This window comes from Pseudorca crassidens, chromosome 15, assembly GCF_039906515.1.
Source record: "Pseudorca crassidens isolate mPseCra1 chromosome 15, mPseCra1.hap1, whole genome shotgun sequence".
In the NCBI taxonomy this organism is placed as follows: Eukaryota; Metazoa; Chordata; class Mammalia; order Artiodactyla; family Delphinidae; genus Pseudorca; species Pseudorca crassidens.
In genome coordinates, this window is record NC_090310.1 from 5,844,411 (window position 1) to 5,859,103 (window position 14,693).

General features: G+C 44.6%; 1 protein-coding gene and 1 non-coding gene across 14 annotated transcripts in view; one reads left to right on the forward strand and one right to left on the reverse strand.

Annotated features, from left to right (window-relative positions):
• The window catches only part of KPNA7 (karyopherin subunit alpha 7), a 75,852-nt gene that overhangs the window by 13,027 nt on the left and 48,132 nt on the right, over positions 1-14,693 (reverse strand). For 11 of the 13 annotated variants that reach the window (XM_067705597.1, XM_067705595.1, XM_067705603.1 and 8 more), the window contains 6 exons: positions 10,657-10,739; positions 9,959-10,227; positions 8,493-8,575; positions 5,958-6,221; positions 3,618-3,851; positions 1,928-2,110 (listed from right to left, as the gene is read on the reverse strand). In XM_067705597.1, coding sequence (XP_067561698.1) covers positions 1,928-2,110; positions 3,618-3,851; positions 5,958-6,221; positions 8,493-8,575; positions 9,959-10,227; positions 10,657-10,739 — 1,116 coding nt within the window. The remainder of the gene's footprint in view (positions 1-1,927; positions 2,111-3,617; positions 3,852-5,957; positions 6,222-8,492; positions 8,576-9,958; positions 10,228-10,656; positions 10,740-14,693) is intronic. The other 2 variants (XM_067705607.1, XM_067705608.1) reach the window with 1 other exon arrangement.
• Positions 12,320-12,510, forward strand: LOC137208245 (U2 spliceosomal RNA). Its single transcript, XR_010935564.1, has one exon. It is a non-coding gene; the product is annotated as a U2 spliceosomal RNA (small nuclear RNA).

Consider the following 14,693-nt stretch of genomic DNA (forward strand, 5'->3'; position numbering starts at 1 on the left):
ACCATGGCAACTAATGAGGTCCCTGGAAACAAATGATGTGATTTGATTTCATCCAATGCTGATCATTGGATTTCTCATCCATGGGTATTCACTCACTCAACATTTGTGCATATACTATGCCTAGAGCCCGTGCTCTGCAACAAGAGAAGCCACCGCGATGAGAAGCCCATGCACCACAACGAAGAGTAGCCGCAACTAGAGAAAGCCTGTGCGCAGCAATGAAGATCCAGCACAGCCAAAAATAAATAAATAAAAATAAATAAAAGGAGTCCTCCGGTGTTACTTTGAAACTTTTCAAATGGCTTAGTCACATATAAAAAGACCTTAACCAAATGAATATTGCCAGCCCCCACGATGGCCTGAGATGATCCCAGCCTCTGGGTATTTATGCCCCTGTGTAGCCCCCTCCCATGTTGAAATGGTCTGATCTGTGTAACCAATAGGATGCTGTTGAAATAACCTCCTTCACAGGTCATAAAAGACATTGGGGCTTCCACTTTGCTTTCTAAGGTCACTTGCTTCAGGGGAAGCCAGTTGCCATGATGCGAGGGCACTCAAGCAGTCCCAGGGAATCCATGTGGTAAGAATAACTTTCTAGGCATGTGAGTGAGTCATCTTGGAAGCTGATCCTCCAGCCTCCACCAAGCCTTCAGATGAAACTGCAGCCCCAGTTTCCATCTTGAACTTCATGAAAGACCCTGAGCCAGAACCATCCAACTATGCTGCCTCCAGATTCCTAACCCCAGAAACCATGTGAGATAATAAATGTTTGTTTTAAGCCACCAAGGAGTAATTTGTTGTTCAGTATACAACCAACACAAATAGTATGTAAATATTGGCTTAACTTACATTTCAGAAATAAGACTTTTCTAGAATTCTAATTCAAGGCTTTGTAGTCCATTTTCCCAGCCACATAGCTGAATGGAAAAGGAACTCTAGTATGGTCCCTCGAGATCTATCATCGCTAACGTCCTGCTGCTTCCTTCAAGTATATTCTATGTTTCAGTCTTCCAAAAGAGCCAGCCACGTGGCTCATTGACTATTTTTTTCCTTGCTTCAGACCTTTGATTGGTTTCTCCTTCTCACTCAGAGCAAGTCCACGTTCTCACAGACCTTCCGTGATCTGGCCCCTGGGTCCCTTGAGCCTGTTTCCCACCACCTTTCATCCCTTTGTTCTGCTCTGGCCACACCCCCCTCCTTGCTTTTTAAGATTTCCTTCACCTAGAGTGCTCTTTCCCAGGTATCCACAGGACTCACTTACTTCTTTCAGGTCTTTGCTCAAATGTCCTTCCTCAGTGAAGTTTCTCCTAACTACTACATATAAGAGATCACCATCCCCTCTCCACTCTGGGCCATCAGTAACTACCCCTCTATCAGATATATTTTACCCGTAACTCTCTATCTGATGTCTGTTCCCCTCCCCACTAATACAAAAGCTCTATAGAACAAGGACTTTGCTTTGTCATTTCCTGAACATCTAAAACAGTGCTGGGCACACAAACACTTATCTGAGAAAATGAAGATGATGGACCTTCTTTGAAAGGCCTCTTGTCTTGTCATCCACAGGATGTGTGGACAAAGGGAGGGGGTGAGGAAGTAGAGAGGAAAAGAGAATCCTAGTTAGGTTTTTTGTTTTTGTTTGTTTTTTTTGTGTGTGGTATGCGGGCCTCTCACCGCTGTGGCCTCTCCCATTGCGGAGCACAGGCTCCAGACGCGCAGGCTGAGCAGCCATGGCTCATGGGCCCAGCCGCTCCGTGGCATGTGGGATCTTCCCAGACCGGGGCACGAACCCGTGTCCCCTGCATCGGCAGGCGGACTCTCAACCACTGCGCCACCAGGGAAGCCCCTAGTTAGGTTTTAAGGACCAAATTAAACATCTTAATTTAGAGACTGCTATTTAGAAACCCACCTGTTCAGAACAGCTCACCTGGAGGATAAAAAAGAGGATGTCGAGAATGATGAGAACAATTTTGGTGTCTGGGATGGTGAGAAGATTTATTAGTGGCTCCAGGACTCCAGCCTGGACAAGCTGGATCAACTGGTCCACGGTGCCCCCAGTTGTGAAGTTAGCCACTGTCCAGACAGCCTCTTTCTGGACTTTAAAGTCTCCCTGCAGAGAGAGAACATTTCCATTCTTGACAGATCCTGAAGAATTTAAATATACTGATGCAAACATGGTTCAATTTCTAGGTAGGCTGGACTACCTAATTCCCAGGACTATATGTGCAATTTACACAGAATCCCTTGGCAACCTGCCTTTAGTTTTTGAGCAGAAGACAGCATCTTTGAGAAGCCAAGGAGGAGGAAAGGCAGACTCATGTGGGGTCTTAGAGGGAGGTTCTAAATTCAAACAGACTCACTTTCTTAAGTCAGGTTATCGGAAAAAGAGAACCAACATCACCCAATCAATACAAATTAGGGATTTTAGGTTATAGTGACCCATGGCTACATTTCTAATCTTTCTGCTCCAGTAAAACTTTGGACAAGAAGCTCCAGAGCTACAAAGTTGAGCACACAGTCTGGAGGGGACAGAGGAAAGCCACTGAAATATCACTCAATGCATCACTTACATTTATAAAAAGCACTTGGCCCAGAGAGAAGGGAGTCATTTATCACAGATCCTTCTATCCCTTTGAAGGAGGAGTTATTCCCATTTTATGGCTGGGGAAAACTGACTCAGTTTAAAGCAAAGTTAAAAAAAAAAAAAACACCAAAAAAACCAAACCAAAACAAAAAACGTATGGCTCCAAGCAAGCTATAGTTCAAAAGGTACAGTTTGAAAAAAGATTACTCCTTGATCCTGACTAGATGTTTCTGATTAGAATACGTACAGACTCACAGCACGATAGGAAGTGTCCGATAGACTGGAAGATGCCATGATTTGGGTAGCAAACCTGGGCTACCTTTTTGTACCTAATGCACACCTGGGAACCCACCAGCCAACCTGAGAGCAGGACACGGCCAGTGCCTCCTTTTCCCCATCCTACTCAGTAACCTCTGTCTGCAACCCCAGGTCACCACTCCTGACTTGTTTCACAAGTCGATGGTTTAAACATAGCTCATCCACTAAAAGGTGACAAAAAGAAATGCTGACCCTCTTAATTGTCCTGGGGAAAGGAAGTAGGAATCAGGAGGAAGAAGGAAGCTTTATTGTATTTCTACTGTTATATCTGGATTTTCTATATATATTACCCCTTTCATCAATGTGATTTTTACACTGCAAAGTCTTCAGTGTATAATATCACTGTAACCCGATACGTTTTTCCTCCTAAAACAAAACCAAGCCAAACCTCATCCCTTTTTGCCAAGGAGAGTAGATGGCACATTCTTTTAACGCTAGAGATGAGCCAGTATTTACCAGCTCAAGATTCCTCTGGGTATTTGAGCTGTGGGATCACCTTTTCACTGGCCAATTCTTGCTGAGTCTTCTAAATTTTTAATGGATTGTTCAAAATGGGATGCCCCTTTCTTTTTTTCAGGGAGAGTTAGGAAACTTAATGTTTCATAGGTTCGTCGTGATCTCAATTAGTTTTGCTTCTCAGCCTGCCTCTGAAGAGCTAAAGAAGTTCAACACAGGGCCCGCTGGAGAGTAACCTTTTGTCACGTGGGCCACTTACGTTTTCTAGAACAGCCACCAAGGGAGGCAGCACACCGCAAGCGATCAGCTGCTGGATGTGCTGGCGGGGCCCCGCGGCCACGTTGCTTAGGGCCCAGGCTGCCTCCTTCTGGATGGAGGAGCGGGGGTGTGTGAGGAGCTGGGGCAGCACAGCTAGGATGCCTGCGTCCAGGGCCAGCTGGGTCTGGTGGTCCGTCCCTGTGACAATGTTCCCCACAGTGCGCAGAGAGGGGGTCTGGAAGAACAAGGTGAGAAAGTGTCACCAAGTACCACGAATTCATCACCGTGGAAGGTGACCATTGCACCAAGCTCCGTGCCCTCCCAAACATCCATCGTGCTGTGCTGATGGTTTTCTGGAAGCCTGTGAACAATGATTATATCCACGATCCTTATTAATTCTGTGCATCCATGGCTGTTTACATAGTTTAAAGGTACTCGCTAGCCCCCCAGTAGTTCCAGCTCAAGTGGTATAGAGGTCAAGAGATATACTATCAAATGATGCTGTCCTTTTCATATCCTTACATTGGGAAAATTGGTAAATTGATGGTTGCCTTTACAATGTAATAATTTCTACTGAATTTGTATTTAGCACGAGTATCAAGTTTCTGTTGTAGGGACTTCCCTGGTGGCACAGTGGTTAAGAATCCACCTGCCAATGCAGGGGACACGGGTTCCAGCCCTAGGGTGGGAAGATCCCATATGCTGCGGAGCAACTAAACCAGTGTGCCACAACTACAGAGCCTGCGCTCTAGAGCCCGCGAGCCACAGCTACTGAGCCCGCGAGCCACAACTACTGAAGCCCGCGCGCCTAGAGCCTGTGCTCCACAACAAGAGAAGCCACCGCAATGAGAAGCTCACGCACTGCAACCAAGAGTAGCCCCCCCTCGCCGCAACTAGAGAGAACTCGCGCGAAGCAACAAAGACCTAATGCAGGCAAAAATAAAATATAAATAAATAAATAAATAACTAGTCAACCACCACAAACCACTTTGGGAATGAGGCTGGTCCCTATAATTAACCTCATTTAAAAAAAAAGTTTCTGTTGTATATGTTATTAGAGCTAGTGAAATCTCAGTGGACTTTTCGTTTCGGTGTATTCATAAAGCTTCTCTCCATAACTTTTTTTTTTTTTTTTTTTTTGCGGTATGCAGGCCTCTCACCGTTGTGGCCTCTCCTGTTGCAGAGCACAGGCTCCGGACACGCGCAGGCTCAGCGGCCATGGCTCACGGGCCCAGCCACTCCGTGGCATGTGGGATCTTCCCGGACCAGGGCACCAACCCGTGTCCCCTGCATCGGCAGGCGGACTCTCAACCACTGCGCCACCAGGGAAGCCCCTTCTCTCAAAAACTTTGAAGGTCCCCAGGACGGGTCTATGATTGGGCTTAAGACAACTGTCCTAGGAGGGCTGACTGTGGATTTATTTTGGTTTCTCTGCATGGTAGTGGCAGCCCCAGCACAGCCCATCAACAGTTCTAGAGTTTTCCTAGCCTATCGTGCTAGGTACCTGCTGCTCGAGTGAGAGATGTTAGAAGTGCCATAGGCCAATCACAGCCTTGCCAGGACTGCCGCAGCTGGGCCCCAAGCCCCCACGATGAACAACTTCTTGAAGATGTTGTCTTCACACCTTCCATGATCCCGGCACTATCCCCAAACTAACCTTGACTTCTGAGGAATGCTACCCTCATCTCAGAACAGATGACGGCTAAGACTGCATAATACACAATATTAGGCATAGAAATCAAAAGGGGTACCCATGCTTCAAACTACATTTTCAAGAAGTATATTATGTAAGTGACATATGTCTCAGAGTCAAGTATTTGACCTTGGTTTTACTGACTTTTCACCTATATCTGAAGTAGTCTAAGAGAACCAGCTGGGGAGAGGATAAGGGGGAATTATCTTTTATACTTGAGTAAGAAATTCAAATGTTACGAGCTTCACGTTAAAACACACACACAGACACACAAACATGCACACCAACTTGTTAACGTCTACATGCATAGACCAGTAGAATGAAAGGCCACAAAAGAATAGTTCATTGGGTGGAGGGATTATAAGCAATTTTAATTGGTGCTCTTCTATCTTTTCTAGTTATCAGACCAAGAAAAAGTAAGTCACTGAATACCCACTAGGATTTTGGATCAAAGTCGATTCAAATCTTTGGCTACAGAGTAGCAGAGACCAGGGAAATGCAGATGAACAGCTTTGTTCCAGGTAAAGGATGAATGTCAGCTGGGGAAGGCTTGGGGGTAGGAGAGAACAGAACCTGCTCAAGTGACGATGACCCACAGACTCTAATCTGAAGGCCCCTACAGAGACCGACATGACCCGGGACACTTACCAAGACATTGAGTTCTGAGCTGCTCATGAGCTCAACCAGCCTGGGCAGGACCCCCGTGTCCACCACTTGGCCGATGCGTGTATCACAGCCGTCGGTGAGGTAGGACAGAGCCCAGCAGGTGTCCGAGAGAACCTCTTCATCTGGGTGCCACAGGAGGTGGAAGAGGGTGGGCAACATCTGCTTCACTGCGTTATCAGAAGGGTATGGGTTCTTGTTCCGGCACAGGTTGGACAAGGTCCATGTGATGTTCCGCAGGAATGTGACCTGTAACGAGGAGACTGTCTCCAGCAAGGGGTGCAAAGAAGGAAAACACCAATGGCAATGTGTCCTGACCATCTTTGATCAATAGGATCGACCCACATGAACCCAAGCCTTTGAACTTCAAACAGGAATTTATTCTAGGTAATAAGTATAGGAGGAACACAGAGAATGAGCTTTGTTTTATATGCAAACGTCAGATGGAGGCTTCCTTATATTCTTCAAAATGTCCTTCCCCACTTGACTCGATTGATGACCTAATTTCATTTCTCATTGATGAAACAAAGATCAAGCAGGAGTTACTTGGTCTTCCCACCAGCCTATGAACTCTACCAACATGTCCTAACCACGTTTTTGACCTTCTATTTGAAGATCAGTCTTCCCATCCGTCCCCAGGATCACCTCTCTCCTCTGGATCAGTCCCACCAGTATAGAAACATACTATGCGACATTCAACCCCTACCCTTGGTGCCTCTCCAGCCATCACCCCACTTCTATTTTTCAGAATCCATCCTCAAGGAGGCATCCGTATTCACTGTCTATCTCCTTCTTCTACCCCCTTCTAGTCTGGTTTCTTCCCCTACTTCTTTGGAGTTAGTGATGAAATCAGCTCCTTCCAAGTCACCAAATCCAAGCTTTTTGAAAAAGCTCTTTTTGCCATCTGTGACACCAAGCCTGGTGGTGTACTGTCAAATGGGCTGTTTCTTCTCATTCTTCTTAGCAGGTCCTACTGAGTTCTGAATTTCAGAGCCCTCAGGACTTGGTCTTGGTTTTCCTCACACTCTAGAGCAGAGGTCAGCCAACTTTTTCTGTAAAAGGCCAGATAATAAAGTTTTTCAACTTTGCAGGCCACGTGGTCTCTGTTGCAACTTATCCATTCTGCCCTCTAACACTGCAAAAGCCACAGACAATATGTATGTAAATGAATGGGTGTGGCTGTTTATTTCAAATAAATAAAACTTTATTTAAAAAAACAAGCAGTTGGCCAGGTTAGATTGGCTGATCCCTGCTCTGGCTGACCTTGCCCAGCTGGATGACACATACATGCACAATCATCTAGATAGACCTGCATATCTATCTATCTGTTGTTGCTGCAATGATGCCTCTCACTGGCTTCAACTTAATAGGTACAACTAAGGCTCCAATTCCTTCTTCCCTCTAACCTCCCCACATCTCTAGGAGGACAGTGCTCTAAACAAACTAACCTGAAACCCGAGGGCATCCTCACTTCTTTCTGTCTCCCCCTTCTATGCCCATCACAGCAGCAACCCAGGTCCATCTGCTTCTCCATCTCCCTCTGCTATAATCCTATAGCAAGCAGCCAGAATGGTCTTTCTGGAAAATCAGGCCACTTTACTTCCTGCCTTGAAACCCTCCAAAGCCTTCCTTTTGCCACCAAGATGATGTCTAAGTCCCTTGCCCTACTTGTCATCTTATATCGCTCTCTCCTTGCAAGCTCCCTTGGTCATGCCAGCCTTTTTCCGGTTCAACCATATCAGGTTCTCTCTCACCTTGAAGGCAGGGCATCTATTCCCTTGACTTTTGGAAGCTGCCTTCTCTTCATTTTTGTTTGAGGCAAAACTAGAACCCAAATTCCATTCCTAACCCAGGGAGTCCTCTAGTGTTGCCACAGCAATCAACTTGGACCCTAAGCTTCCAACCTAGACCCTATTTATTACCCAGGAACAGAACTGGTGAGCCGCTAATTCTGTCTGTACCCCTGGAACAGAGAGCTCAGTCATCTACTTTTGCAGGATTGTAAGCTTAGAAAAACTTGAATGGGTCTCTTCTAATCCCCAACGCCCCCCGCAAAGAAAGATCAGCACTACTGCCCTTGAGGACAAATTTGGATCAACCTTTACCCAAAGTAATATTCAGTCCTAGGCCTTGTTCATCATTACTATTGTTAGGGGGCCGGGCAGCAACAACATGGCCTAGCATTGATTTGGAATTACATACGCGATTTCCCAACTTTGGGAACCTGTTACCTAACTAGGTTACCTCATTAAAAAGACACTCACTGGGGACCTCCCTGGTGGTCCAGTGGTTAAGAATCTGCCTTCCAATGCAGGGGACGCGGGTTCAATCCCTGGTCAGTGAACTAAGATCCCACATGTCACGGGGCAACTGAGCTGCACGCTGCACCTACTGACCCCATGCACCACAACTAGAGAGAAGCCTGCACACCGCAACAAAGAGCCCGCATGCCGCAACTAAGACCCGACGCAGCCAAATAAATAAATGAATAAATAAAATTAATTAAAAAAAGACATTCACTGGTATAGTTGATGAAACCAGGGTCAGCAGATGTGGAATGGCATCACTCAAGATAACGTCGTCTCTGAATTTTGGTCCATCACCTACAAATAGACAAGAACATGACACTCAAAGAGGGAACAGAGAGAGTCCTGGGGTGGGTGAGTAATTCTTCACAAGTCTCTGCAAAGGGGGAGAGGCCAAAACTCATTCCTGGGTTGGGCAAGTAGATAGTATAGCCATGAACTAGACCCTGGGTCTCTGACATGTTGGTTGAATAGATGGCCTGATGTGGAAATCAGGCACCACACAGCAGGGATTGCTATAAGCAGAGTCTCTGGACCCATCAAGGAGCCAGCCAACTGGGCCCAGGCAGCGTGCTCTAAATGCTGGTGGCATCTCACAGCATGGTTCTCAGGAGACAAAGGCCACTGTGGACCAAATTGTCTTCCCAGAAGGCTTTGACATGGGGCAGTAACTTCCAAATGCAACTCAGAACAAAGTCTGGGAGATGGACAGATTCTAGCCATCAGTTTTCTGCTACTTTGGCTAGAATACCAATTTTAGACCCTAGACGTCTCAGCCTGTAATTCTTCAATCGTCAGGCAAGGTATGAGTTATACTACACCACCCAATTTTGCCTGTTCCTTACTGCACTAAGCAAAATGAGAGACAAAATCTCTGTAATAGTTGCTTTATTTCTGCAAGCTTTTAAAAAGTAGACTTATTTTATATTCTGTGTTTGCTAATTCCATCCTCTGAAGTCCTTGGAGGTCTAATCACATTGTCTGCTTCTGCTGACTCAGTCATAGTGGCTTGTTGACTTTCTGAACTTGAAATTGCTAATATTTGGCTGATCTTAATTTGTCAAAATCCTGAGGGGCCCGACTGAGTTTGTTTCCCCCAGAGAGCGTCACATTTATATTCAGCCAGGGATCCTGGAGTTCCTAACCTGACAGCACTCACTCCCCAGCTTGTGTTTTCACAGACCATGCAGGGAATACAGTATCCAGTCCCAAATCCATGAGGCCAGTCTTAGGATTGCGTTTTCAGGGGAGACCTTTAGCCTAAACTAAGCAGACATTTTCGTGTGTATTCCCTGGTCAACTTTCACTGAAGGTAGAATTCTTTTAGGGTACTGGGTGATGTAAGGGTCTGTCATAAAATCCCCACATTGCATGAGCCAAAGACTTGTCTTTTGTTCCTGAAGCCACTAAGCCCTGAGGCTGTAGGACCCCAGTCTTGGCAGGTGTCCCTAGGCAGCCTGGAGCTTCAGAACATACCATGCCTTCTAGCTTCAGCTTCAATTTTTGGTCTCTGAACTTGACTCTGAATTTCGGAAAGGCCCGTACTCTTCCCAGCATTGCTAGGTATTTATACTTAAAATGTCTGATCTACAATACTACCCAAAGAATTCCCATCGCATGCCACTCACAAGGCCCACCATTTTCTTTGCCCCCTGCCCCCCACCAAGGGGAGAGGCTCACCTGCTATATTACCAAGGGCCCACACTGCCTGTTCACACACAGTCATATGAGGGGAAGACAGGAGCTCAACCAAGGGCTGGATGGCCCCTCCGTCCACGACAGCACGAGTCAGCTCCGAAGTACCGGAGGCAATATTGGTCAGAGCCCAGGCTGCCTCAAGCTGCAAGCGGGGATGAAGGGATGACTTCAGGAACTCCACCAGCCTGGGAATGAGCCCTGCATCAACAATCAGCTTCAGAGGAGGGTTCTTTTCCCGGGACAGCATTTTCCTTCGTAGTGTAAGAGAAAAGACAAGAACATGTCCTGTGAGGCAGGTAAGAAGAACCTCCTTTATGGATGTTCTTGGCATTCCTAACTATCAAATGAAACAAACCCCTGGGCCAGAGCTCCTTCATATCCTAGAGTTCAGCCGGTAGCACTCTGCAGTGATGAAGCAATATTTTTCCCTTTAGTTATTATCTGTGAGCCGCCATTCCTGTTGAGGCCAATTTAAATTAAGCCATTCATCTCTGACCACACTTGCATATCTTAAGTTATTCTCAAGGACAGGGTAGAGGAGCAATTTCATCTCACTTTTGGATGGACCGGCCTTTTCTTATATTGTGTGGGCATTTTGCCACTGCCAAGAAACCAAATAGGCTGCTGGAACCCATTTCTAGCTATGCATCTGTCAATAATACAAGTCTGTTTGGTGATACCTGGCTGCCTGGGTGGCCTGGAAACATAGTTCTGGATCTGAGGCATTGACACCATTGATTATTTCTTGCAGGGTGAGGCTGACCTGCGAGGAGACATACATTCAAGTCAGAGTCTCTGCCAAAAGGAACCACAGGTCATCTAGTCTAGCCATCTATCTGATTAGAAGAAGCTGGCTTGAACACTAAGTCTCAATGTGTATGCTGGTCTGTATTAGGGGAAGGAAGAACATTTGGTGGTCTCACTGATTTGTGGGACACTCCCCATGCTCTGGGGGATAGGTAATTCCTATCATCACTTGGATCCCCAGCACCTTTTTATCCCATGCAGTAAGAACATGCTAGTGGGTGGCAGCAAAAATGGGAGAACAAGGACCTCAAAATTCTCTCCTCCAGAAAAGCAACAAGAAACCTGAAAAATAGAATCAACTTTTTTAGAACTCTGGAAACTGACCAAAGGTTTGCAGCAATTTGTTTTATTCAAGCTGAAAAGGGTTTATTCAAGAAAAATGTCTAAATCTCAGTAAGAACAGCAAGGCTTATGGCATTTTGCCTTGCCTTATTCCCACTCCTCCCCCAGCTCTGTGGTAGCTTTGAAAACCAACAGCCCAGCAGCCACTGGAGGAGGCAGAACAGGTTGGTGCTCCCTTAAAGCCTCATTCCCAGAGAATTATTATTATTCGATGCTTCTCGTGGTTTCCTGGGAGATCCCATTTGTAAGATTCTATTTTATTTGACTCAGAGCTCACACAATGCAAAAAGTCTTTTCCCTGTAGGTATTTGTTAAAAACAGTTAGAGGAAGTGGTTCAACTTCACAGCTGCTTGGGGTGGGGGGTGGGGGGGGTCAGATAACAGTTGGGGGCAAACAATAGACTAACCAAAAAACTTAAAAGGCAAAGCTGGGAATGAGATGTTCATTGGGGCTTTGAGAACTCCAACATGTTCCTGAAAATCTAGAAGGTCACATGCCTCTATAGAACCGTTGCACATGCTCATATAAAATGGAGAAGACCCTGAGGTCTCACCTCTGGCTGACTCTGAGGCTCTGTGCAAGCAGGAAGTGAAGGTTTAAGGCAGCATTGTCAACTTCCTCGTTGAATGTTGAAGGCATGCCCCAACATGCACACAGAATGCCTTGGCAAAGACTGGGTGAATTTTTGCTTCCAAGTGTGTAAGGAAATCTCTGTCCAATCATTAGCTGACCACTAAGCTAACTGAGCAGAGAATTCAGTGTCTACACATGACAAAGAATACAAACTTTACAAAATCAACTCAAAAGTCACTGGACGAACAAACAATGAGGAGCAACAACAACAAACCCTGGGCAAGGGGTGGGGGGGCAGATTTTATATCCAAAGTTGCCACATTATTTTAAATGACTAGTTGTTAAAGAAATTACAAGACATTCAAAGTATACACGTATACAAGCAAAAAACAAGGCAATTAATAGAAACTGTCCCTGAGGAGCCCAGACATTGGACTTACTAGACAAAGACTTTAAATATGTTCAAAGAACTAAATGAAAGCATGTCTAAAGAACTAAAGGAAAGTCTAAGAATGATGTCCTAGAGACATAAGAATGATGTCTTAGACACAGAACAAATCATCAGTGAACTTAAAGATGGGTCCATTGAGATTAAGCAGCATGAGGGAAAAAAAGAATGAATTGATCTTAGCCAAAAGGCCAAGAAGCAAGAATAGTAGCTATTCCTATCAGTTTAATTTCTGACACACCCTCTATCCAAGGACAATATATTAAATGGATTTTGGAACTAGGAGATGGAATAGAACTTTGCTCCATCCACTCCATGCATTGACCCAGGTATTACTGTACTTCCAGGAATAGTGCACCCCCTTTGAGGGAAATAAAGACTGTGTTTTTTATTAAAAAACAAATGAAGATTAAACTTAACACAGCCTTACAGATCAACAGCATATGCATAATAGAATGGAAAAGAGAGAGAAAGGGGCAGAAAGTATATTTGAAGAAATGATTTCCAAAAACATTGCAAATTTGATGAAGAAATTAATCTACACCTCTGAGAAGCTTAATGAACTTCAAACAGGAAAAACTCCAAGAGATCCACATTCAGACACATCATAAAATGTTGGAAGCCAAAAACAAAAAGAGAATTTTGAAATCAGGAAAAGAGAAGCAACTCACCATACACAAGTCCTCAACAAGATCAAGAGCTGATTTATCCCCAGAAAGCATAAATGACATATTTAAAATGCTGAGAGCAAGTTTGTCAAGCTAGAATTCTATACATGGCAAATTATAATAAAATGGAGAAATTAAGACATTCTCAGATAAACCTGAGAGAATTCATTGTCAGCAAACTCACTCTACAAGAAGAGAGTTCTTCGGGTACTGGAAACTAGATAATAACCAAAGACATGAAGAAACCAGCAACACCAGAAAGGAAAATATAATGGTAAATATAAAAGACAGTATAGGGCTTCCCTGGTGGCGCAGTGGTTGAGAGTCCGCCTGCTGATGCAGGGAACACGGGTTCGTGCCCTGGTCCGGGAAGATCCCACATGCCATGGAGCGGCTGGGCCCGTGAGCCATGACTGCTGAGCCTGCACATCCAGAGCCTGTGCTCCGGCAATGGGAGAGGCCACAACAGTGAGAGGCCCGTGTACCGAAAAAAAAAAAGACAGTATAGTAGATAGCCTCATCCAACAGCAGGTAAACAGCAGAAGCAAGAAGAACTACAATCCTGCAGCCTGTGGAACAAAAACCACATTCACAGAAAGACAGACAAGATGAAAAGGCAGAGGGCTATGTACCAGATGAAGGAACAAGATAAAACCCGAGAAAAACAACTAAATGAAGTGGAGATAGGCAACTTTCCAGAAAAAGAATTCAGAATAATGATAGTGAAGATGATCCAGGACCTTGGAAAAAGAATGGAGGCAAAGATTGAGAAGATGCATGAAATATTTAACAAAGACCTAGAAGAATTAAAGAACAAACAAACAGAATGAACAATACAATAACTGAAATGAAAACTACACTAGAAGGAATCAATAGCAGAATAACTGAGGCAGAAGAACGGATAAGTGACCTGAAGACAGAATGGTGGAATTCACTGCTGTGGAACAGAATAAAGAAAAAAGAATGAAAAGAAAGGAAGACAGCCTCAGAGACCTCTGGAACAACACTAAATGCAACAACATTCGCAGTATAGGGGTCCCAGAAGGAGAAGAGAGAGAGAAAGGACACAAGAAAATATCTGAAGAGATTATAGTTGAAAACTTCCCTAACATAGGAAAGGAAATAGCCACCCAGGTCCAGGAAAGCGCAGAGAGACCCATACAGGATAAACCCAAGGAGAAACACGCCGAGACACATAGTAATCAAATTGGCAAAAATTAAAGACAAAGAAAAACTATTGAAAGCAGCAAGGGAAAAATGACAAATAACATACAAGGGAACTCCCATAAGGTTAACAGCTGATTTCTCAGCAGAAACTCTACAAGCCAGAAGGGAGTGGAATGATATACTTTAAGTGGTGAAAGGGAAGAAACTACAACCAAGATTACTCTACCCAGCAAGGATCTCATTCAGATTCGATGGAGACATCAAAAGCTTTACAGACAAGCAAAAGCTAAGAGAATTCAGCACCACCAAACCAGCTCTACAACAAATGCTAAAGGAACTTCTCTAAGTGGGAAAAACAAGAGACGAAAAGGACCTACAAAAAAAACCCCAAAACAATTAAGAAAATGGTAATAGGAACAAACATATTGATAATTACCTTAAACATAAATGGATTAAATGCTCCAACCAAAAGACACAGGCTTGCTGAATGGATACAAAAACAAGACCCATATATATGCTGACTACAAGAGACCCACTTCAGACCTAGGGACACATACAGACTGAAAGTGAGGGGATGGAAAAAGATATTCCATGCAAATGGAAATCAAAAGAAAGCTGGAGTAGCAATACGCATATCAGATAAAATAGACTTTAAAATAAAGCATGTTGCAAGAGACAAGGAAGGACACTACATAATGATCAAGGGATCAA